This window comes from Canis aureus, chromosome 10, assembly GCF_053574225.1.
Source record: "Canis aureus isolate CA01 chromosome 10, VMU_Caureus_v.1.0, whole genome shotgun sequence".
Lineage (NCBI taxonomy): Eukaryota > Metazoa > Chordata > Mammalia > Carnivora > Canidae > Canis > Canis aureus.
The window spans coordinates 11,844,902-11,870,462 of NC_135620.1; the positions used below are offsets into that span (position 1 = coordinate 11,844,902).

General features: G+C 41.1%; 1 protein-coding gene and 1 long non-coding RNA gene across 11 annotated transcripts in view; one reads left to right on the forward strand and one right to left on the reverse strand.

Moving 5' to 3' along the window:
- The window catches only part of PRR16 (proline rich 16), a 537,790-nt gene that overhangs the window by 238,761 nt on the left and 273,468 nt on the right, over positions 1-25,561 (forward strand). For 4 of the 10 annotated variants that reach the window (XM_077911365.1, XM_077911368.1, XM_077911369.1 and 1 more), the window contains exon 1: positions 12,450-12,584. Coding sequence is in view for 3 of the 10 variants with exons in the window: in XM_077911356.1 (XP_077767482.1) it covers positions 12,426-12,584 (159 nt within the window). In the remaining 7 variants the exon portion in view is untranslated. Of the gene's footprint in view, positions 1-11,020; positions 11,208-12,288; positions 12,585-12,969; positions 13,283-25,561 lie in introns of those variants that run through there. The other 6 variants (XR_013387515.1, XM_077911355.1, XM_077911356.1 and 3 more) reach the window with 5 other exon arrangements.
- Positions 2,912-11,982, reverse strand: LOC144321975 (uncharacterized). The gene is made up of 2 exons (XR_013387522.1): positions 11,796-11,982; positions 2,912-3,067 (listed from the first exon to the last, which is right to left on the reverse strand). It is a non-coding gene; the product is annotated as an uncharacterized LOC144321975 (long non-coding RNA).

Below are 25,561 nucleotides of genomic sequence, written 5' to 3' on the forward strand. Positions count from 1 at the left end.
GTTTCAAAAACATTTTTTTTTAATTGAAGCTGCTGGAATATACCTTGAAAAAATTGATGTTGTAGAGAGGTTTACTTAAGCACTTCTGGAAAGCAGCCAAGTCCTGGAACAGTGGAGGTAGCAGGTTCCTTGATGCACAGAGAACATCAATCAAAACAAACAGAAAAAATAACAGTGACTAACATTTGTTCAGTAACTCACAGATTACAAAACATTTCCACATAATTATCTCTTTTGATTCTCAATTCACTTTTGCAAATAGGTCCTGTAAACACACTGGCAGATAAAGAAGCAAATGGTGGTGGAGTTTCAGTGTCTAAGATCACAGAACTAGTGAGAGAATAGGAGTTTCAAATCTAAAGTGTCCAACTTCAAATCTACTGAGTTTCCACCATCACCTGCTGCTTTATTGTTTAGAAAGAATAAGAGAGACAGTGTAGCACTTTGCAATAATTCCTTAAAAACCCAAAATAAGGGATAGAGACTTTTCCTTCTATTAGATCCTAAAAACCACAGGGCAAAGTGGTTTTTAAAGGAAACCTCTCTAGGGCCTTTTAGATATCTGGACAGTTGATATGGGTGGCATTTAATGGGATGAGGGACAATATGCCGTCCCACTGTGCTATGTGGGAAAGGGCTGAACCATTTTCGAATGCCCTGCTAAACTACTAGCTGAGCTTATGCTAAGCACAGTAGAAATATGGTCTAGCAGGACTTTATATGTGGTAATACTAAAAAGTTTGTACAAAAATTATGTGAAAAGCTAATATATAAGGTGTTATGATGGGATACCACTATGGAATAAAGACACTGTCTTAAATTGATCAACACTGAGCATTCTTCTGTATTAATTTTGGCATTGACAAATACATGCTGGGTTGAAACTGGTTTCAGAGAATTAGAGGGGCACCTGGAGTTCAGTGGGTTAAGCGGCCAACTCTTGTTTTCAGCTCTGGTTATGATCTCAGGGTTGGGAGATTGAGACCTCACCTGGCTCACATTCAGCATGGAGTCTGCTTGAGATTCTCTCTCTCTCCCTCTGCCCCTGCCCCCACCTCTCTCTCTCTCTCTCTCTCAAAATTTTAAAAAATACCTTTTTCAAAAAATTAGAAGTTATTATAAAAGAAATAAAACATCTGACAAGTGTGAAAAGGATATTGAGAAAAATTTAATAAGATTAGAGCCAAATAATGAAATAGCAGAGATATCAAAGCTTTGATCACATTTCAGGAGTGACAAATGGTTAAAAATATTTCCTATGTTGCCATCCAATACACTTTTGAAACATAATAAGAAATCTGTGTTATGGGGATCCCTGGGTGGCTCAGCGGTTTTGCGCCTGCCTTTGGCCCAGGGCGCGATCCTGGAGTCCCGGGATCGAGTCCCGCGTCGGGCTCCCAGGATGGAGCCTATTTCTCCCTCTGCCTGTGTCTCTGCCTCTCTCTCTCTCTCTCTCTATCATAAATAAATAAAAATAAATCTTAAAAAAAAAGAAATCTGTGTTATGAAAAGTTACATACTAATTTTTTTTTTGGCTCTATTACCAAGTTAACAGTTTCTTTTCTATCTTCTGATATTGTCCTTGGAGGTCTCCTATACAGCTTTTCTAGAACCTATAGTACTAATGCTTCCTTTTTCTCATCCCTGCTGTCTTTCAAAGAATATTGTCATTAAGACCTGTCAGAGTACTAGAGATTGGTCATAGGCCTCAAGATGTAGGAGCTTTTAAGGTAGGAGAGATGGTTCTTATGATACCTAATTATTATATAGTGCTTTTGAAAAGATTTAGTTTAGGGACAGCTAATGTTCTTCTGACCAATTGTATCATTCTAGGGTCCATATATGATCAAGTATCAGAAGGTCTGATTCTGGTCACTTCTTAATTCTGTGTAATCTCTCTGAACTCAGTGTCTATATTAGTCAAATGAAAAGATTTGGATTAAATGGCTTCTAAGGTCATTTCCAATCCTGAAATTCTAAGATTTTCTTTTTTTTTTTTAAGATTTTATTTATTTATTCATGAGAGACACAGAGAGAGAGGAAGAGGGAGAAGCAGGCCCCCTGAGGGGAGCCTGATATGGGACTTGATCCCAGGACCCCGGGAACATACCCTGAGACAAAGGCAGATGCTCAACCACTGAGCCACCCAGGTGCCCCTACTGAAATCTCACTGTAATGAATATTTTACAGTAGGGTGCAAGCACCTGCTTATTTTGTGATGTTGACTATCCTTATACATGAAATTTGACAATAATATCTGGTCTTTGAATGGTATATCCTTTACATACACACTTGAACTCTGCAGGAAAATAGCACCTACGATCACTTGGTTTCCTATTAGATGATACATTCATTTTGCTTATTTTTCCTTCAGTCCACCAAGATGCATCATTACCAGATTATGCATGACTTTTAAGTATATTTCAAAGCATATTAGGATGAAAACTAGCAAATAACATAAACTCAAAATCTTAAAATCAAACTTGACTTCCTTTACACTGATGTCTTGAATTAGTTGCCAGGGCATGTCGCTGATACCTCCTCATTCCTAAAAAACCTATGGATTATTTCCAATCCAGCCTCATTATTCCTATTTAGTTATCCCTGAGGCTGTATCAATTGTGCATCCACGACAACCACCCTAACTGGACCACCTGCTGTTTCTCTCTCCAGACTCCTTTCTGTCCATGTCAGAGGACTTTAACATTCAACTTCTCAGCTTGTGAATTGCAAAACCCCAGAGAGCATTGTTCAGTACACACTGCATGCATTAACCAGACTCCACAGCTTAACTCAAACACTCTCTAAGAGATAACATCATCTTTATGTAATAATAGAACTCCTCTAAGGTGGGTAATACCTAACTTAGAGAGCTCTGGCTGCCATAACATAATACCATAGACTGCGTGGCTTAAACAACAGAGATTTATTTTCTCGTAGTTTTGGAGGATGAGAAGCCGCAGATCAGCATGCCAGCAGATTTGGTTCCTAGTGAGAGTTCTCGTCCTGGGCTTGCATATGGCTGCCCTCTTGCTATGTCCTGACAAGAAAGGGCCTGTCGTTGGTGCTTGCACAGAGAGGGATAGAGAAAGGAAGAAAGAGATAAGGGGAAAAAAGGAGGGGTGAGTGAGAGAGAAGTATTGAGAGAGTGCTTCTTCTATTAGAAGTCGCTAATCCTGTCATGAAGGCCCATTCTCATTACTTACATAACCCCAATTACCTCCCAAAGCCCCATCTCCAAATAACACTGGGCTTGGGCTTAAACACAGGAGGGAGCGCATTCAGTCAATAACATCACACTTCAGGCTCCCCCACATTTATCTCCCTCACACATGCAAAATGCATCCATCCCATCCCAACAGCCCCCCAAATCATAATTTGTTCCGGGATTAACCCTACAGCCTAAATCCAGAATGTCATCTCAATATCATCAAAATCAGATATGGGTGAGAACTGGAGATATAATTCATCCTGAAGCAAAATTGTTTTTCAACTGTGAACCTGTGAAACCAGACAGCTGGTTAATGTGCTTCCACCATACCATGGTGGGACAGGTTTACGATAAACACTACTATTCCAAAAGGGAGAAATACAAGGAAAGGGAGATGGGTCCCCAGCAAGTCCAATATCTAGTAAGGCAAATTTCATTAGATGTTAAAGTTCAAGAATCATCAATCCTCTTTGGTTCAGAGGGGGCAGTTGTCCCACTTCTGTGGCTCTGCTGGGTTGCGTTACAACCCCCAGGCTGTGAGCTCTCTGGTTCCATGGCTTTGCAGGATGGACTCATCTCCAAGACTTTGGTTGAGGCCTATCCAATCTGTTAAAACCAAAATGGTGGCCCGGATGATCTCTGAATTAATTGCCTTTCGGGGGTCCTTCTTCCCCTTTCTTGAAGAAAGGTGTAAGTTTACATCCTAATAACACTATGGCTCAATCCTATAGGATCTAACAAGTCTGACGGCCTTTCTTTACTTTGTCCCATCTCCATCCCCTTCCATTCAAACTGGCTGTATTCAATTTATACAATCTCAGTCCCACCCTTGTGTTCTCTCTCTCTCTTTTTTAAAGATTTTATTTTATTTGTTTATTCATGAGACACATACACAAACACAGAGAGAGAGAGAGAGAGAGAGAGGCAGAGACATAGGCAGAGGGAGAAGCAGACTCCATGCAGGGACTCCAGGATCACGCCCTGGGCTGAAGGCATGTGCTAAACCGCTGAGCCACTCAGGGATCCCCTTGTATTCTCTTTTGAATGCACTTATTATTTATTTTTACAAAATGGTCAGGCTAATAGTTTTCTTAATGATTAAGTTCTGGTTCCTTTTATATATATATATATATTTATATTTATATATATTTATATTTATATTTAATTTTTAAAGATTTTATTTATTTATTCATGAGAGACACACAGAGAGAGGCAGAGACATAGGCAGAGGGAGAAGTGGGCTCCCTGCAGGGAGCCCGATGTGGGACTCGATCCCAGGACTCTGAGATCACGCCCTGAGCCAAAGGCAGATACTCAACCACTGAGCCACTCAGGCATCCCAGTTCTGATTCCTTTTAACCTAATAGTTCCTCCCTCAATTCATCTCTTTCTTATGTGTTACACTCCAGGAGGAGGCACACTGCTTCTTCAACTTATTGCTTAAAAATTCCTTTGTTAAATATCCAATTGCATTGCTCCCAAGTTCTCCCTCCTACAACACAGGAAAATGCCAAAACAATTCAACCAAGTTCTTTGCCTCTTTATAACAAGGATTGCCTTTCTTCCAGTTTCCAATAAAATATCCCTTATGTCCATCTGAGAACTCACCAGGATGGTCCATCATGTCCATATTTCTACAAACATTCTGTGCATAAGTATTTATGCACTCCCTGAAAGGATGGAGCCTTGCTCTCTCACTCTCCTCTTCCTCAGTCCTCACTAGACTAGCCCTAATATCCATAGTTCTAGCACACACCTCAAAAACCCTCCAGCCTCTGCCTCTCACCCAGCTCCAAAGCTGCTTTCACATTTTTACATATTTGGTCCAGCAGTGTTCTACTTCTCAGTATCAAAATCTGTGTTCAAATTACCATCTGACTCAGTAGTCCCACTCCTGGAAATATATCCAAAGGAAATGAAATCAGGATCTTGAAGAGCTATCCGTACTCCTATGTTCATTGAAGCATTATTCACAATAGCTAAGATCTGGAAACAACCTGAGCATTATTCAACCATGAATGAGTAAAGAAGACATCTCTCTCTCATCCTCTCTTTCTCTGTCTCTCTCTCTGTCTCTCAGTGTTGTATTATTTAGCCACAAAAAAGAAACAAACCCCACAGGGACATCTGAATGGCTCAGTGGTTGAATGTCTGCCTTCAGCTCAGTGCATAATCCTGGGGTCCTGGCATTAAGTCTTGCATCGGGCTCCCTGTAGGGAGCCTGTTTCTCCCTCTGCCTGTGTCTCTGCCTCTCTGTGTGTGTCTCTCATGAATAAATAAATAAAATCTTAAAAAAAAAAAGCTGAACCCATAGAAAGAGACAGTAGAGTGGTGGTTACTAGTGGTAGGTAATGGTGAAAAAGGGGAGATATTTGTCAAAGGGTACAAACTCTCTATTATAAGATGAGTAAGTTCTAGGATCTAATGCTATAGCATAGTGACTGTAGCTAACAACACTGTATTACATACTTGAAAGTTCCCCAGAGAGAAGATCTTAACTGTTTTCATTCCAGAAAGGAAATGGTAAGCATGTGATAGGATGAAGGCATTGGCTAACATAATGGTGTCCCTCCTTTTACAACATGTAAATCATCACATTGTACACCTGAAACTTCTATAGCATTATATGTCACCTATCTCAATAAAGCTGGGAAAAAACAAAACAAAACAAAATCTATCTAAGCTTAGGCTTCCCATAGCAGAATACTAAAAGCTAGGTGACTTAAATAACTGTTACTTATTTTCTCATAGTTTTGGAAGTTAGGGAATCCAAAATCAGGGTGGTGGCCAATTCAGGTCCTGGCGAATTGGGGATTCCTAGGTCTGGGATGTCTGTCTTCCCACAGTAGCCTCACATGGCCTTTCCTTGGTGCATGCTCATAGAAGGAGACATCTCTCTCTTCCTCTCCTTATAAAGCCACTAAAGCTGGGGCGCCTTGGTGGCATAGTTGGTTAAGTGAATTTCTCTTCCCTTCTGCTCAGGGTATGATCTCATTGAGGTGCAATTGAGCTCCTCATCGGGCTCCATGCTCAGAGCAGTATCTGCTTGAGTTTCTCTCTCCTCCTTCTGCCCCTCCCCCCACATTCTCCTTTTCTCTCTCTCTGGAATATACAAAATCTTAAAAAAAAAAAAAAAAACTCAAACAAACCCTAATGCTATCCCAAGGCCCCACTTTCATGAACTAATTTAAGTCTAGCTACCTCCCAAAGGCTCCATCTCCAATGCCATCATTTGGCATTCAGTATGTGGGGCTTCAATATGTGAATACATTGGAGATACAAACATTCAGTCTATAGCAATATATATTTGAAGCTTGGGTTGAGTCTTGGGCCAAAACTCATGGACTTTTGGTGAGCAAGACAGATTAAAGAGTGCAAGTAGCATGTCAATCCAATAGAGTAATAGCTTGATTGTGGAACTAAAACTGCATACTCTATCCAACCATACACAGTGGATGACATTGCTGGCCACCTTATACCTGGCGGGACCTGGCGGGACCTGGCTTTTTTTCCCTAAGGGGCAGAGTACTCGTTAAGCAGAGGAAAGAGTACAATAGCTGCCAACTTCTCTGTCCACCATGACTTTATCAAAACCAGTAATTCTTCCTGGCTTACCCTTACTTACTTTCTTGGAGGGAAACAAAAACTAAGACAAAAACTAGGGATCCTGAAACTTAAAAGGACAGTGATCGCCAAGTATCCACTGAAATTAATTGGGTGCATGAATGATTGAGTAGAATTTTCAATGATCTTGGTGCTACTAGTGTATATTGTTTTCTACTAAATGATCAGGTTTTCCTTGGTTGTAGCTGAATCGCCTTCCAGGGAAAGAGGTTGCTAAACTGTCAAACTGTGCAGAGTGGCAGTTGGCCAGGTTTTAAAAACACCTTTCTGGCATGTCTGTTAAGTAGTTGTGCAGTATCAAAAGTCTCAGGTTCTCTCTTCACTTGGCCCTGAAGTTTAAAGCAGAGAGGCAGAATGAGATGTCAGGCACAAGTCCCAGAGATTCAGGATGAGTGGAAACTCGCGAAGGCTTGGGTGAAGTGCGTAATTGTTTCAGAATTGCTTGCACATGTAGTGGGGCAGTTTGGCAGCTCTGGGATGAGTGAGGTCTTCCAAGCTGGGACCCTGAGATGGGACTGGATGAAGGGTTCTTGGTATGGGTAAACTGAATGCCCAGTTTAAGACTTGAGTGAAACTAGCTTAGGGAAGATGTGGAAAAAAGTAAGGTATATGATCCAGTTAAGGTCTATATGGAGGATACTTGTTATTTTTATATACCCAGAGGTACATCTCCTCTTTTTGGTGGAGAAATAGGGCACTGGTATAGGCAACTTGATCCAAGTTGGGCCAGTCATTGTACATCCTCACCACCCGTTGCTCACCCAAGCATTGCTAATCTATATGGTGTCTTTCTTCGTGTGAATCTGGAAATGACTTTGCTTCTTGAAAACACTTTACTTCTATTTACGAAAATTCTCATAATATACAGATTTTGGAGGAAAAAAACTTGTTTTACTGCCACCTGCTGGATATTCATGGCAATGAGTATACAAATGGATGTCTTCTGTAGCAATGGCACAAATCTGTTAGGAAGCTTTGCACCAAACCAAGTCACAAAGATTGGCTGATGTGTCCATATCCTAAGCTAGACCTATCAAAGTCTTCTCCTGGAAGCTTGCTGTGATGATCTTTTTCTTTACTAGTTGCAAAGTTTGTGAAGATGTGAGCCTGGATGTATAACAGTGACCAAATTTTAAACTTATGTAGAAATGAGCTTAAGAGAAAGAAGCCATCTACAAAGAGGGGTTAGGATACAGGAACAGAAAGAAATAGTCCCAGTTATCTTAGAATTTCTGGCTCCAACTCCACTTAAAGATATTTCTACCCTTACCTTTCTTTGGTTTGGCTACAAAACAATGTCCTTTGTTGAGTTAAGCAAAAGTTCAGTTTCTGTCACATGGATAAAAAGTAAAAAACAGGGGCACCTAGGTGGCTCAGTGGTTAAGCATTTGCCTTCGGCTCAGGTTGTCATCCCGGGGTCCTGGGATCGAGTCCCACATCGGGGTCCCCATGGGGAGCCTGCTTCTCCCTCTGCCTGTGTCTCTGCCTTTGCCTCTCATGAATGAATAAATGAATGAATAAATAAATAAACAAATAAAATCTCTTAAAAAAAAACCCACACAGGTATATATTGACTTTGGACGTCAAGTAAAGTTAACTGACTATAAAGTTGGAAAAGAGCACAAGATGAGATACTCTGAGGTAATCTCAGTTTTTATACTCAAGTCATGTGTGGAATTACCTAATTGTTCCTTCTAGAACTATGTTCTGTTAAACTTAGTCACTAAGTACCCTCTGTAGTATAGATTCTTGCCTAGAGTAGCCATTTAAAAAATATTTGTTAAATTAATCTCAAAACGCATAGAGAAGGACATTTTATTCAGTATTTTCTTTCCTTGTCAAGTATCTATTGAGCAGCTGCTTTGCTGCAATAGACACAGTTCTACTTAGAATACTTCCATTTAAACTTTGAGATCCCATTTTTTAAACCAACATGCATTTCTAGAATAGGTGGACATCATGCCCAAAGCACTTAAGAAAAAGGAGGCTCTTCTCCAAACAAATGGAGACCACTCCACAAAATGTAGGAGTCCACATTTAATTTGTTTTCTCTAGATGGGAAACATTGCACATAGCATCTAACCTCCCAAAGCCTGAGTTTTCTCATCTCAAACACAAATATCACTAGATGATCTTTAAGTTTTACTCTGGCTCTTTTCAGCCTGAAGTTTTCTTTTCATCTCTCAAACCAGTGATTTTCAGAAAGTGGTCCCTTTCCAGCAGCCTAGAGAACATGTTGAAAAGCAAATTTCAGACCTCACCCCAGACCCACTGGATCAGATACCCTGGGAGTGGGGTCCAGTAATCTGTGTTTTAACAAGTTCCAGTGCATGTCAGAGTTTAAGAACCACTGTCCAGACATATGCCATGTATTTAATAGTCAAGGTATATATGGAGAACTTTCCTTATTTCTCTCTGATGTGTTTCACTAACAACATTTTATCTTTTTGCTACCTATGCCCTTCACCACTCTCCCCTACAATCCTCAGTGAAAACTATTTTGGTCAGAGTAATGCTGCCATTCTTTTTTTTTTTTCTTCATTTTTTTCAAATCTCTCTAATAACTTTATTAGATTTTACAATGAGAATAAATTCATGCAAAAGAAAAAAAAGAAAACCAAAAGTATCCATTAAGAATGATGTTATATTATGCACATCATCCATTGTTTGAGAATCAATGAACATCTTTCAGGTAATAAGTCAGTAAGAGCCACTGCACCAAAATGGGACAAAGTATTTGGAAATATTCTTGAACTCTTTATGAATTCAAGATTATGTCAGTGTTATAACATTTCCTGCAGGCTAATAATTAGGGATCGATTGCAACAGATTACACATACACAAACATACATACACACACACTCAAGAATACTGATAAGTGCTTGTAACTAAAAAAACAACCACTAGATGATCTCCTATAATTATCCAATCCTTCTTGCTGCAAAACTCAGAAAATAGAAAGACACAGAAGAATAAAATGCTGGGTGCGCAGTCACTTCTGTGAATAAGACCTTCCTTTACTTTCTTTTAGAGATCTGTTATTGTGTCTAAGTTTGTAAGTGACGAGGTTTGAGTATGTACCTATATGTAGGTAGTTCTGGTACCTAAATAAATTTATGGACAGATTCATCAGAAATTTTTACTATGTGTCACTTTTGCTCTGTGGTCCCCATAATTTAGCTTTAAAACATCATATATGAACTCCTGAAAGAGTCCAGGATGAGCCAAAGGGATGAATGATTTTTTTTTTCCCCATAGGATAAAAATAGTAGAAAGTAAATAGACTTTCTGTATGTGTGTGTATATATATGTTTGTATCCTTTTCATTCTTCTTCCTTTACCTCAGTATTTTTTAACTCTCTCTGTAAAAGTTTCCTCTTTAGGAATATTTTACTCATACCTGCGTGGTAACTGGAAGATAGTGGTAGCCACCACTGCTGAGCTCCTATAAGCTTAGTTTGGGTTTGGAAGTCAGTTTTAACTTTTCCTCTTCCAATGGACTCTATACTATATTCAGATATAGACATAGATAGGTGATAGCTATTATTTAAGAATAAGTTATGATATGGGTGTGGATGGTGTGTTTTTTAGAGTAATAAATATAATTCAATTTTGAGCCAGCAATGGATATCATAGGACAGTAGTTTTTTTTTTTTTTTAATCTTTAGTGAAGGAGATTCAGAGTAGCATAGATATTGTCTTATATTACAAGAGTATTGTTCTGTCAGTGGGAGAGAAAATACTACTTCTTTCTTCTCCAATATTCTTGCCTCAAACCACTATACTTTGAGTTTGGGGGCTTCCGTATTTACCTGCTTGCTACTGAGTGTCAAAAATTCAAACTGAGAGGAAAAGCACTTTTTCTTTTTTTCTCAGATGATCTCCTGCCATTTCTAACCATTTATCTTTATCCACAGATGATATTTAAATCTACTTTCAATTATTGCTTCTTTTTTTCTCCTCTCCAATTTGCTTACTGCACACTGGTTTTCTTATTCTTTCTTTAATTGTCCCCCAGGAACCTCTGCCTTCCACCATTCTTCTTTGTCCTCTGACTTTTCAATGTATTTTTCAGAGCTGTTATTGTTTTGACACCATATCTAAATTTCTATTTTTTTTTTCTGTTGCCTCTTCCTCCCTTCCCCCCATATTCCATACATGGCTTGCAATGATTTTGGAGTTAAGACTTAAGGAAGTCAGAAGAGAAGAATTGCCAAGGGTTCCTGGTCTGTAGAAACTTGTTGCAACCAACCTGAGTTGTGAGAAGGAAGAAACAAGGCCTTGCTAAGGCATGACCAAAATGGAAAGCCTATTAAAATAATCATTTGGAGTCGTGTGCACTGAAGACAATAAAGTGCAGCCATCCTACCAGGTCAGTAGCTAACAGCCCATGGGTTTGTTACTAAGGAAATTAAAACTTTAGCTAATGAGAATGGGAGCCACCTACTGAGAATGAAACTGAAGGCTTCCTATTAACTCCCCTCCCTGGGTCCTTTTGACAACAACAGTCAGAAAGTTATTTCCTATTTAGTAGCAGAAAACGTGAAATGGAGATTTAAAAAAAAAAAAAATTGATGGAAAAAAAAAGTTGGAGGCACTCTTCAACTCTTCTAAGAGTTGCAGACTTCTTATCCCTCTACCGAAAACATACATCAGCATAGGTCATGAAAACAGAAAGGTAAAAAATAAATAAATAAATAAATAAATAAATAAGCAAGCAAGCCGTCCCAGGTAAGTACAGGCAAGATGACTTAGACGGGGTGGGGGTGGGGGATTTTTGGTGTGGGAACTTCCATCAATAAATCCGCTATTAGTTTTGTGGAATGAGCAGGATTAGCAACCTCTTTCAAAAATATTGCTTGAATTTCATTCTTCCAGGGGGGAGAGGGGTTATCGTTTATGCACATTTCTCTCGCTCTCTCATGCTCTCTCCTGAGCAAGTAGGAACACCTCTGTTTACCTCGTGGGTCACTGGGAGAGTGACTGGAGCCTTCGGCCCCTCCTTGGGTGCTGGCTCCGCTGCGAGGGGCGCTTTCGGGCGCGCGACCCCAGCTCCCGGGCCTCCTGCTGCTCTCCCCACTCGGTCGGAGCGTGGCGGGGGAGGAAGGAGGCAGCGAGCCGGCCGGCGGCGGGAAGGCCCCCCACGCCGCAGGCTGCGGAGCGGAGGGCACCTCGGGGTCCCGGGCGGGCAGGGCGCGGGCCCGCCTCCCCGCTGGCGGCCGCCGCGGTGCCGGGCGAGGGCTCCCGCAGGGCCGGGCGGCCGTCTCCGCGGGCGGGAGCGAGCGCGTGTGTGCGCGGGAGCGGCGGGCGGCGGCGGGCGGCGGCGGGAGGAGGCGCAGGCGCGCTGCTCGCCCGCCCGCAGCCCCGCGCCCCGCGCCCCGCGCCCAGCGCCGCGGCTCGCGGAGTAGATGGCAGCACCGCGGCGCGGCCGCCCTGCCGAGCGCCGAGCGCAGCCGCCCGCCGCCGCCCGGGGAGCGTCCACCATGCGGGGGGGTCGGGGCGCCTGCGGCCGCAGCAGCGCCAGGGACGGGGGCGCGCAGCAGCCTCCGCTCGCCCGCCTGTGCTGACCTGCCTCGCCTGCCCCCAGAGAATGTCAGCCAAGCCCAAGGGGACCCCCTCCTCGTCCTCTCCAGCCGAGGGGCCGCCGGCAGCCTCCAAAACCAAGGTGAAGGAACAGATCAAGATCATCGTGGAGGACCTGGAACTAGTGCTGGGCGACCTGAAAGACGTGGCCAAGGAACTTAAAGAGGTGAGAGGCGCGCGGGTGGGGAGGAGTTCGTCACCTTTCGCCCCCTCGGCGCCCGCCCCGCGTTCACTGGGCACCGCCGTTTTTCTTGGCTCCTAGAAAACTAGAGAAAGACGCCTGCACACGGACTTTCTTTGCTCCGGCGACTCCTGAGAAGAGTTTTCGCACTTTTTTTTTTTTTTTCTTTTTGATCAGGAAGAAATCAACTAGTGTTTTAATCGATGGACCTGAGACGGTGGGAAGGGCGAGCGCGCGCGCGCGTGTGCGTGTCGGTCGGCGAAGGCGAAGGGGGCTCCCTGGGGGTGTGTCGACGGAGGGGGCCATGGGCAGCCCGGCCGGAGCGTGCCCTGCCCTCCTGCTCCCCCAGGCTTTGGCCAGCCGCTCCTTGCCTGGCAGTCTCCCCAAGCCGGGGCTGGACGGGGGCCGGGGTTCGGGCCCTGGGCCAGGCCGGGAGGCTCCGGCTCCCCTCCCAGCCTCTCGAGCCCCCGCTGGAAGGGAGGCGACCCGGGCTGCAGGCAGGGGAGCCCGTACTTGGGGATGGAGAGGGGGGTCCGGGACTTCCTCACTTTGGCAGCTCCTGAAGCATCCCCCCGCTCTCTGAAGGTCGCTCGCAGTAACTCGGGGGCCTTCCTGCCGGCCACCTCCTTCCTCCCTCCGGTCCTGGAGCCGCTGGGCGTGGAGCCTGGCAGCGGCGCGCGGCGGTGAGAGTGTTCGTGTGGGGGTGTGCGTGCAGCAGGGTCTTGCCACTAGCGTCCCGGCTCCCGGGAACCGGACCGTCTGGGTCCTTTCCCGCCGCCCCTCCCCCCGCCCTGCCTTCCGCTTCTCCCCTCCCACCCCTGCCCCTGGTGACTGGGGTTGAAAGAAGCCCAGGCGGTGTCGGGGTGGAGGCTGCGTAAGTCCGGCTGCTGCTCCCGGCGGGAGGGAGGGCGGGGTGGGGTCTCCCGCGAGCCGGCCCCGCGGGCAGCCCCGGGCGTCGCCGAGCGGGTGGCGGGGGCCGAGGCGCTGCTCCGCTGCGGGAGGGCGGCCGCGCGGTGCTCGGCCCGGGAGTCCGCACCGCAGTTGTGCGAGAGCGGAGACTGTAACTTCTAAGGTGGTGGGAAGGCGAGGACTCCGGAATTTGTACTCCCGGGTTCTGAGCCAAGCGGGAGGGGACTGAGGGTTGTTAGGCCGTCCGGCCTCTCGACGAGCCCCTGTCCTCCCCACTTCGCCACCCCCACCTGCCCAGCCCAGATCCCTCCCCCCCGACTTCCCCTCACCTCTAGGAACTGAGCTCCGCATTTGCTGCACCACCTGAAAACCTGTTAACATGGCCCATTCGCCGGCAGGTTGGGTTTGCCAGTGGCACGTGCCATTTCTGTAGGTCGTTGCAGAGACAGAACGTAATTACCACTGGGGTCCTGAGAGTGGAGATTGTTGGAGCTGCTGAGTGCGAGGAGCCAAGTTGTCGGCGCTGGCGGGGCTTCCGAGGGGTCGTTGCTGCACAACTGCCTGGTTGACGGGGGGCAGGTGACGCGTTGAAATCCAAGTCTAAAGATGCAGTTCGTTTCTTCTGTGTTATTCTTTTATTTGACACCTTTGGCAGGCTGTGTTTCCATCTGAAACATTATGGCGTTTCGAAAAATGAACAAATGTGGGCACGTTCCTTTTGGCAGAATTGTGCTTTATAGTAGTGAAGGTTTCTACACTGGGGGTGTGGGAAACTCCCATCGCAAAGTAACGTGTTTACTGCCTTAGGGAGGAGGCTGAAATGGACAGAAAGGCAGTCAAACGTCTGCCTCTATGGGCACATGCTTCCGTACCTTATGATGTGTCGCTCCACTCTCTATTTTAGACAGAATAGATAAGGAGGAACTGCAGAGAGTCCTGGTTCTGCTTTGGCTCATTATCCTGTAGACATTTGGAGACCAGGTAGATCTACAGTGAAACCTTTAACCTCCCGGTATGGTTCTTGATTAGAATCGCAAAGAGGTCAGTCAGGAAATCTGTGAGTCTCTTTCATTCTTTCTGTCTTCTTTTATATGAGCATTTGTAAGGGAAAAAACAAAAAGAGGTCGTTTACAAAAAGTATGGGGAAGCATAAATAATGTACAACCAAGTAAATGAAAGGATCTATCTTGTAGGCAGATCCAGAGATAAAATTTTGACTTAATGCTTTGGAATCTTTGATTGGCTGCCAGGGCCTGTTTATGTAACAATCTTACCCAGAGAGTGAAATTTATGAATGATAAATGGTGTGAGGTGGTTGTTAATTACTTTTGTGAGGCTATCATCCAAAGTTTACACATGGTGGTGTTCTACTAAGGCTGAATCTCAGAACATTGGCCATTTATATAATGTGAATGATAGTTATTTTGAGAACAAATATTTATGGGGTGTGTTTAACCTATGACATCTTGCAGTTGTCCAGCATTCATCATTGTAAGATAGTACTGCACATGTGATTGAACATGTCTCTGATGTAGTTTTGAATGGAGTAACTTAAAACTTTGTAAAATTGCAAATCTTGGTCTCTATATCTATGACTTGTGAATTTCACTGCGCATCAGTTATATTCAATATTCTGGCAGCTTATCATTGGTGTGTATTAAACATGAACTGTTATATTTAGAATTCTAATTCTTTTATTGGCAATGCTGTGCCCTTCGACCATACTATATCTTGATATAAATTAGGGAGTTCTTACTAACTTGGAACAAAAATTAGAAATAAAAAAAAAAAGTGATTATGACTAGATCACTATACCAGTCACCATATGGTATTTGTTTTTCTTTTTTTGCTTTTTTATTCTAAAATGCAATATCCTTTTTTGAATATTCTATTTTTTATTTTTGCATAAACTCTGTACCAACAGTATTGGACCTTTGAGGTTATTTTGTTTTTTTTTTTTTTTTTTTTTTGAGGTTATTTTGAAATTGCTTTTCTTTTTAGGAGTTTTCTGGACTTGAGTCATCTGAAAATCCAGGTGTTGGAGTAGATTCGAACATAGTATAACTGCTTGAAACACTTAACTAATTAGAACAAAACTCCACATTATAATGAGTTTATGATTATTTATTTATTTATTTATCCATTGCTTCATCATTTATAATTGGATTATATATTGGAAGAAGAGGAACAGCATTTCTCAAAGTCTTAGGGCAGTTTTATTCTGCCCTCAGCATTCAGTAAAATCTCAAACGACGTGACTTCTCAGAAATAATAATAATCTTTTGATCTTCTACGGTATAATGGAAAATCCTTAAGGATAACTTAACATATTTATTTAGTGCCTACTATGTGCCAAGTGCTATGTAATCTTTATACATCTACCAAGATAAATAAGTTGTAGTTTCTGGTCTCACTGAGCTCAGAACATTAGTTGCAAATGCATTTTTCCTGTCTTTGAACATCAATGGTATAAAAAGGCATTACTGCTTTTAGTGGCTACTCTCTTATCTAATAGGCTTGAGAATAAGAAGCAGAATTGAAAATAAGAATTAGTGTATGCAGATTTATACAGTGATATTTGCTATGTACTTAGTAGGATAGCAAGACTTTGGTGAAGAAATTGGAAGCTTAAAACGATAGTAAGTTAAGAATTTTAAGGGGAACCTGGGTGGCTCAGCGGTTGGGTGTCTGCCTTCGGCCCAGGGCATGATTCCTGGAGACCTGGGATTGATCCCACATCTGGCTCCCTGCATGGATCCTGCCTCTCTCCCTCTGCTTGTGTCTCTGCCTGTGTCTCTGCCTTCTCTCATGAATAAATAAATAAAATCTTAAAAAAAAAAAGAGTTTTAAGGAACTTAACAATTTATTCACATTGTCATAATTAACACAAATGGGGGATCCCTGGGTGGCGCAGCGGTTTGGTGCCTGCCTTTGGCCAAGCGCGCGATCCTGGAGACCCAGGATCGAATCCCACGTCGGGCTCCCGGTGCATGGAGCCTGCTTCTCCCTCTGCCGGTGTCTCTGCCTCTCTCTCTGTGTATGTGTGACTATCATAAATAAAAAATAAAAATAAAAAAAAATTTAACACAAATGAATTGATGCCATATAGAAGTCACATATCCAAGTCCTACAACTGCGTATTGGGAGTTTTTCATGAGGACAAGTCCTTTAGGTAGATGAACAGTCAAAAAGGAAAATTTTAGATCTTCGATATGTGGATACAATTTGAAGAAGTAGAGAAGAGATGTCATCAACAGGAAATACCATTAGGATATAATATTAACCCATGATACTTTTTTCTGCACATTAAAAAAAGTAGTAGTGAAACCCTAGAATTTTAGGGATAAAATTAACCATTACTTATTAGGTGTGAGTGTATCCTTTTTTTTTTTTTAAAGAAATATAGAAAAAATAGTTATTACTCTTTAAAAATAGTTATCAAGTAATCTGACATCTTTGGGTACCAATTTGCCTGATCTTTTATAAAGATTTCACTGGTAAACTGTTCTGCATCAGATGTTGGTGTTAATATGGTATCACAAATCTTGTTGATTAGACAGAGATTGGAATATGTAGTAAAGAGCCTTTGATTTGGAAACAAAATTTGTTGCTGCTTTACCTATATTCTCTTTTAGTTTATACTGATAATAACTGAACTTTTTTGTAGTGTTTTATTTTACAATTTGAAGTAATAAGACTGCTGATGGGTAGACTATATGCATATATTCTTTATTTGTTTAATACATGTAATTTATTAAATTTAAAATATTTGATAAGTTACATATGTTCTGTATATATATGTGTGTATCTATCTATATAGAATTATATATATATATATGATTTATTTATTGCTAAGCTTTTTGAGTAGATATGTCTCTCATAGACGACCCAGATAAGGTGAGTTATTCTTTCTGTACTCTGGACTCACTCAGTGGTGCAAAGTTGTGTCAACACTGTGGCTGTTGATTGGAAAGCACTCATGATTTTTCTTGAGGTCATAAACGGAAATAAATTAAGCTCAAGTTTAATATTAAAAAGTTGGAAAATCTACTAGAAACGATACATTAGGGGACTGATGAAAACAGAAGTGACAGAATTCAAAATTACCTGCAAAATATTTTTGTTTTTAAATGTTTTCCTCTCTTTCAATGGCTTACGCATGTCAGGTTCTGTAGTTTATTGCTCTAGGAAATCCTACCAAGTATTTTTTGGTGAATAAGTCCATGCACATAAAATTCATTACTAGAAGAAATTATAGAGAATAATCTCTAGAGCATTTTCCACTTCTAAAGTTGTGAATGAATAAAATTTCACAGTTCATTCAATTGTAGCAATAGCTGTACTTTGACTACTCTGTTCAAGAGTCTACCTCCTCAAACTCTCGAGGATATTTACCAAATGCTAAAATGTTTTTTTAATTTTTCCTGTCTTGAACATGATGGCTTAGCACATTACTGAAGGAGTAGAATGGTTCTGAGAAAATAAAGATAACCAATAACCATCTTTCATTCTCTCTGTTTTCAATGCATTAAAACCATTCAAGACTCAGGGAATTAGTCGATAGGAAACTCACGCAGCCTTAAAGTAATAAATAGATAATGTGCCTCCCCCAATAGTGAAGTAAATGGATAATAAAACCAATGCAATAGGTTTCACTGTTACCTGGATTCTGTTTTTTTCCACGCTTACTACACAAGGGATCTTAGATATTCAAATCAGAATGTAGCAAAAGAGAAATGCAAGTTTGAGTAAAACAAATTTTCCCTACAAATTAAACTACAGATCCTTCCATGGATCTAGTTTCTGAAAAAATTCATGGGAAATTTTTGAGAATTAGAGGGGTAAAATTCCAATAGGTTGTTGATTCAGTTCTGACTGAGATGTCCATAACTGTCATCAAGCTAAATATAAAAGATAAGAAAACAACAAATAGTATTTTTTTCTTTTTAAAAAATAGTTTAGACATTTATTTCCCTTATTAAGATTTTATTTTTTTATTTTTTTAAGACTTTATTTTTTAGAGCAGATTTAGGTTAACAGCAAAATTGAGGTGAAGGCACAGAGATTTCCCAAATACCGCCTCCCCCGCCCCGCCATCTCCACACAGGCATTGTGTCCCCCCATTATCAACTTATCTCGGCATTTATTACAAGTGATGAATCTACCTTGACACATCATAATCACCCAAAGTCCATAGCTTATAATATGGCTCACTCTTGGTGTTGCACATTCTACAGATTTGAAAAAAGGCATAATGACAAGTTTCCATCATCATAGTATCATAGTATCATACGTGGTGTTTTCATTGCCCTAAAAATCCTCCATGCTCTGCTTATTCATCACTCTTCCAAAACCAACTGCTCAGGTACTAGTTTTTTAAATAACTAATTTTATTTTTTTTCTGATTTCAGAAGTAACGGAATATATGAATATTATGGAAAGTTTGGAAAAATCTAAAAATTATACAGAAGAAACTTCAAATTATCTGGAATGTCAAACAGAAGTAGATATGTTAAACATTTTGCTATATTCCTTTCAGCCTTTTTGTATGCATATTTTTAACGTAGGTAAAGTCATATAAAATTATGAAATTATATGCAGGAATATTCTTTCTTGAAGAGTATTAGATCATAGTGATTATATAGATCTCCCCTGCAGAGAGCCGGATGCAGGATTTAATCCCAGGACCTTGAGATCACATCCTGAGCCTAAGGCAGGCGTTCAACCACTGAGCCACCCAGGCATCCCTGAAGTGGGTCTTTGATACCAGGCATTTTCGTGCTAGAACCTAGGCATTTAATCACTAAGTTCTGTGACTTTTCTTAACTTTTTTGTTGTTGTTTACATTTTCTTAGAAGTCAAGGGTGTATAAGTTTTAGAGTTTTCAATTCAGGGACGCCTGGGTGGCTCAGTGGTTGAGCGTCCGTCTGCCTTTGGCTCAGGGGCTCAGGGGCTCAGGATGTGATCCCGGGTCCGGGGATTGCGCCCCCTGTCAGTCTCCCCGCAGGAAGCCTGCTTCTCCCTCTGCCTAGGTTTCTGCCTCTCTCTGTGTGTCTCTCATGAATAAATAAATAAAGGCTTTAAAAACAAAGTTTTCAGTTCATATTCAGTCTTCTAGGGAGTTTTTAGGAATTTTTACTCCCAGCAGCAGTATATATAGATGCTGTTTCCTTTTATTTTCTTTAAGTATGATTAACATACAGTGTTATATTAGTGTCAAATGTACAATGTAATGATCCAACAATTCTGTATGTTTCTCAGTGCTCATCAAGATAAGTGTACTCTCAATCCCCTTGATCTATTTCATCCACCTCCCCACCCTTCTCTCCTCTGATAACCACCAGTTCTCTGTATCTAAAGAGTCTATTCTTCAGTTTGTCTCTCTTATTTATTAACTTTGTTTGTTTTGTTTCTTAAATTCCACATGTGAGTGAAATCATATGGTATTTGTCTTTCTCTGACTTATTTCACTTAGCATAATATTCTCTAGCTTTATCCATGTCATTGCAAATGGCAAGATTTCCTTTTTTTTTTTAATTTCCTTCTTTTTATGGCTGAATACAATGTTCCATTGTGTATATATAAGCCACATCTTCTTTATTCATTCATCTATCAGATACTGTTTTTTAAAAATTTTATATAAAGGTAATAAATCTTTTTGATTTTGTTTTGTGGTTTATTATTTTGTGGTATGGCTTATTACTTTGTGGTAATGTGCATTGTTTTCTTGGATTACACTCAATTATGGGCATCAGTTCCAAAGTAGAATTAGTAGTCAGTCAGCCCCTGAATTTGCTTTGTCCAAATAAATAGGTGTACAAGATTATTTTTGGCCTACTTAGTATTAAAAAATGTTAATAAGGATATTATTTAGCTTTTTTATGTTGTGACAGCAAATAAAGGAGCAACTAATATGGGTGCTTGCTGATATGTAGTTTGTGTACAGCTATTTAAAATGAACTTAAACGAATTTGGGGAACTTATTTTCTTTCGATGTTACCAAATTGTCTTGGAAGGGGGGTAGCATCCCTAAGTTTTTTTGAGGTGTTTGGGGTTTCATAGCTTTCTGCTATGACTGATGAAGAGAAAAGATTGTTGAACTTAAGGAAGAACTGCTTTAGGCTACAATTTCTCATAAGAACTGAGGAGAACCCAAAGTAAGCACTTCTTGGGCTCTAAATAAGAGCCAGAAGGTAACATTAATTAAAAGGAGGAAATAGACATATCTACGTAATGTCCAGGCAAAGTGGGTTCACAGGTTGGCCTGTTAATGCGGGACGGATATTGCCTTATTTGCTCTGTGCCCTATTTTTGTTTTTTTGAGAATGGAAGGACATGCAGTTTCCCAGGGAATTTAGCTTTTAAACCCCACTTTAGGTAAAATCATTACCATTATTAAGACAGAACTTATACCTACAGTCTTTCTCTTCCTTCCTGCTTTGCAGATGCTACTTCAAGTTGGTGTTTGGGATAAATGTTTACTTGTAGAATAATTGAAATGAGTCATATTATATACCTGCACCCAGTGAATCAGTTATTATGGTGTTTGGCAGACTATAAATAGATTCTCAGCAACAGATAATGTATGCCATAGTTGCTTGGAGAAAGCAAATTTGATGATTTCCAACAGATTTTCTTCTCTAGTACTACATGAAAGCTAACAGATACGTTGGCATTTCTTTGCCTCTTGCCTAGTATCAGATTTTATCCTAAGATTTCCAACTGCTGCAGAAAAATACCAAGTTAAATTTATATATGTGTGTGTATACTTATGTGCATATATATAACTTGATATATAATTTGTATATATGTGTGTGATATATATATATATATGTGTGTGTGTGTGTGTGTGTGTATATATATATATATATATATATATATATATATATATCAATTACCTCTAGCAGCAATAGTTCTTAATTTTTTCCTCTATATCACAGAGCCCTTTGAAAGTTTGACAAAATCATGAATATTCCTCCTGGGACAAAAGCTCATATGAAAGTAAGATTTTGCAGATACTGAGAGAATCTTGAGTAGGTGAGAATAACTCAGGTAAAGAGACAAAACAAATGATTGCTTGTGTGTTTTGTTTTTGATTATCAGGTAGATAATTGAAACCTAGCTCCATAATTTTCAAGATCATATGTCCTGCCTATATAAAAAGGAGAAAGAGAGGGGCAAGAGTAGAGAGTAGCTCAGTCAGTTAAGCATCCGACTCTTGGTTTAGGCTCAGGTCATGATCTCAGGGTCGTGAAATTGAGCCCCACATTCGGCTCTACATGGCTATGGAGCCTGCTTAAGATTCCCTCTCTCCTTCCCCCCCCTCCCCCCCCCCCCGCCGGAAAAAAAAAAACTCAGAAAGGAATAAAAGAAATACTGATGGCTGTAATTTGATGGTTTTTATGCTGGGGGGAGGGGGGCAGTGGGTAGCTTATCAGCAGTTTCCTTCTGATACACACACACACACACACACACACACACATTTCACTACTCTTCCCAAACTGTGGGATGGCCATATGTCTAAAGGTTAATTCCCCTTTAAAAAAAAAAATGATAAGTGCTATAGTACATCATACATAGGACAAAATGTTTTCAGAGTTTATTGTAAATAAAGCATTTGTTTTTCTTAAAACTACTCCCAGAACAGTGTTTTTCCTTGTTTAACATTTTCCTCTATGACATTAATTCACGAAATAAGAAAGGTTTATTAAAATCTTGGTCTGTGCTGAAGACCATAAAGGATACAATCATGAATAAGCTCAAGGGCCTGGCCCTGAAGAAAGTCATCTGTCTTAAGGCGCCCCCTCTACTGGGGTGAAAGAAGGCTCTCTAAGGCACTGTGGAATGTGTAAAGGGCCATAATGCTACCCCAAGAATGGAAATATCAGAAATTCTTGTTGCTTTCCACTTTAATTGATTTCTCTCTACTTAGGAAACTGCTTAGTAAAACATGTGCTAACTCCTCTAATAATATACATCATAGGGATGTGAAGGCAGGCCTTTTAAACTCCTACATTTCTTGGTTTGTCATTCCATGTTAGAACATTATTCTCAGATATGATGTTAATATATTATAAAAACACATATTGGAAATAACAGAAGTTACTTTTGTGAGTCGTCTCTCCCAGTGTTCTCTGTTGCCAAAGAAATATGTAAGCAGTTGAAAACCATCAGCAACCAGTTATTGTTCTCTTTAAAATTTGCTAGAATAAATCATTAATGTTTTACATACATTGTGTTAATCAGGCTCTTGTTAATATATGATTTAAACATTTTTAATTCAATTTCAGTAAACCAGCTAAAAACTGTGACAATTGCTAAAAAAGGTATCTAGGTAACTATTTTTTACTTTTGATGATAAAACTATACTTGATTGAAAATAACTTGTGATCTTAAAGCTCAAATATCTGTGATAAAAGTTTATATCTATTCTGTTGTATGTAGAATAAGTGTAAATTTGGTTATTCCTTGTTTTGATAGCTGGATACTTTTGACAGATATTTGGAATTATTATTATTATTTTTTTTAGTAACAGAAAAATTGGAACCTACTGTATGCCAGGCACTTTTCTATTTGCTGGGCATGTACTGGCCACCAAAATTCCTCCTTGGAGTTTACATAGTGGGTGGGGAGAGCATGAGGAAAACAGACAAACATAATTTTCAAATCATGTCAAATCCTAGAAAGTGACAAGTCCTAGAACACAATATGAGATTATAAGTCATGGGGAGGAGGTGCAATTTTTGCAGAATAAGCCTGGCTGAGAAAGAGACAGCACTGTCAAAGGAAAAGCTTGAAGGTGAAGAGGTATCCTGTATGGATATCTAGGAGAACATTTTTTGAGGTAGAGAGAATAGCAGTGTCCTGCGTATTTGCAGAAGAGCCAGGAGGCTAGTGTGGCAGGAGTGTATGAGCAGGGGTCAGGAGGACACAAGGCAACATATCTAAGGATTATAGAACTCCTAGAGTGAGATGGGGACTTTGCAGTTTTGAGCAGAGGAGTGACTAGATCCTATTGATTTCCATATTTTCCTCTTTTTTTTTTTTAAGAAGATTTTATTTATTTATTCATGAGAGAGACAGAGAGAGAGAGAGAGAGAGAGAGTGAGAGAGGCAGAGATGTAGCCAGAGGGAGAAGCAAGCTCCCTGCGGGGAGCCTGATAAGGGACTCAACCACGAGCCACCCAGGTGCCCTCCATCTTTTCCTCTTTGACTTAAATCCCTGGTTGGCACGTTCTCAAACATGCTTTATTGACATTTTGGGCAGAAACTTCTGTTGTTGAAGACTGTCCTATGTATTGTAGGATATTCAGCAGCAGCCCTGGCCTCTTCTAACTAGATGCCAATAGACACCAAAAATGTCAGTGCAAGAACTGAAAATGTTTCTAGATGTTGCTGGATGTCCCCTGCGGGAGAGGAGACTCATTGTGGTTGAGAACCATTGGTCTAGGTCTTCCCTCTTATCCCATGTTACTTAATATTGCTTTCTTCACCCACCATTTCTTTATTTATGCTTTTATTTGGTGTTTATCCATCAAGCGTTGGGATTTTGTGTTTCTTCTGTATCTCATATTCTCTCTCTTTAAATAAACCATTATTTGTGGGGTTTTTATCCCCCTATATTTACCTGATTCTATTTTCCTTCACTGAACCTACCTTTAAAAGTCACCTCCTCATTTCCATTCATTCAGCACTTTTCCAATTTCCTTTTTTCCATTTTTCACAATGAAAAGTGAAACTGACCCATTTCAAGGAATTTAAGGGCATGTCTGTTTCACAATTTGGGGAAAAGAAAGGAGACTCAGCAGGGGTAGTGGCAGCAGCTAAGTGCTCATGTTTTTACTGATCATGGTTCCTGAGGGAAGTCAATGGCCACCTTGCCTGGAAGGAAGGGCTCTGCATCTCACCTGCCAATTTGTTTTATATTCCTTCTGCATCTAACAAGCCTGTAGAGATAGAAGAGGTTCCAATGGTGTCTCATGCTCTGGGGTCTGGCATGAGCAATAGAAGAAATACAGCGATGGTGATGATGGTGGTGGTGGTGGTGGTGGTAGTAATGGTGATGATGAACATGACTGATAATCTGTTTGTGTATCAGGAGCTGTTCTGAGCTAATTCATGGAATCGCCCCCCCCCCCCCCCCCCCATTAGCTGGCCTGTGAGGTTATTACAAGGTGATTATGAGGTTGATCCCTCTCTGGGGAAGCTAAGCTAAGACAGGGTCACTAATGTGGAGAACAAGTGGTGGAGTTGGACTTGGGGTATTTCTCCCTTTAATTTTTTATTTATTTATGATAGTCACAGAGAGAGAGAGAGAGAGAGAGAGGCAGAGACACAGGCAGAGAGAGAAGCAGGCTCCATGCACGGGGAGCTCGACGTGGGATTCGATCCCGGGTCTCCAGGATCGCGCCCTGGGCCAAAGGCAGGCGCCAAACCGCTGCGCCACCCAGGGATCCCTAGTTCTCCCTTTAAACCATCGTCCATAACCAGCTTCCCATTCCCCGCAGCAACCAAGTTGCTCTTCTGTTTTCTGGCTTTTTCACTTTGCTGGCCTCTTTTTCCTCTCCCTCCTCTCCTTTCTTTACTTTATCCATCACTTTCCCCTTTCTGGTTCTTTCCTTCTTTTTCCCCCCTCTTCCTGTCTTCCACATTTTTTGTCCTCCTCTTTTTCCTTTTGCTTTCTTATCGGCTTCTTTGATATGCCCCAACATTGTATTCCATTATTCAGAGATTTTCTTTAAACGGCTGCCCCAAGTGAAGCAATGGAAATAAAATAGTGAGCACCACGGGCACGGCCCCTCCCATCCGGAATTTCTGTGGTAGTGTGGAGTCCGCGTTCAGTTAGGGACAGAAATCATATTTATGAAAGAGCGTTAAGGACTCAGAAAGAAAAGTGCAGGATGCCACCAGAGCATAACGTCACTGATAAGTCTTGCATAGCATTGCAAAACAGAGGATTTCGGATTGGCTGCCTTCTTCCTTCCCACTGCCACCTCTCTAATCCCTTTGCTGTAAACTTCATGGATGATGTTTTAATAGCCCTACAGCTAATC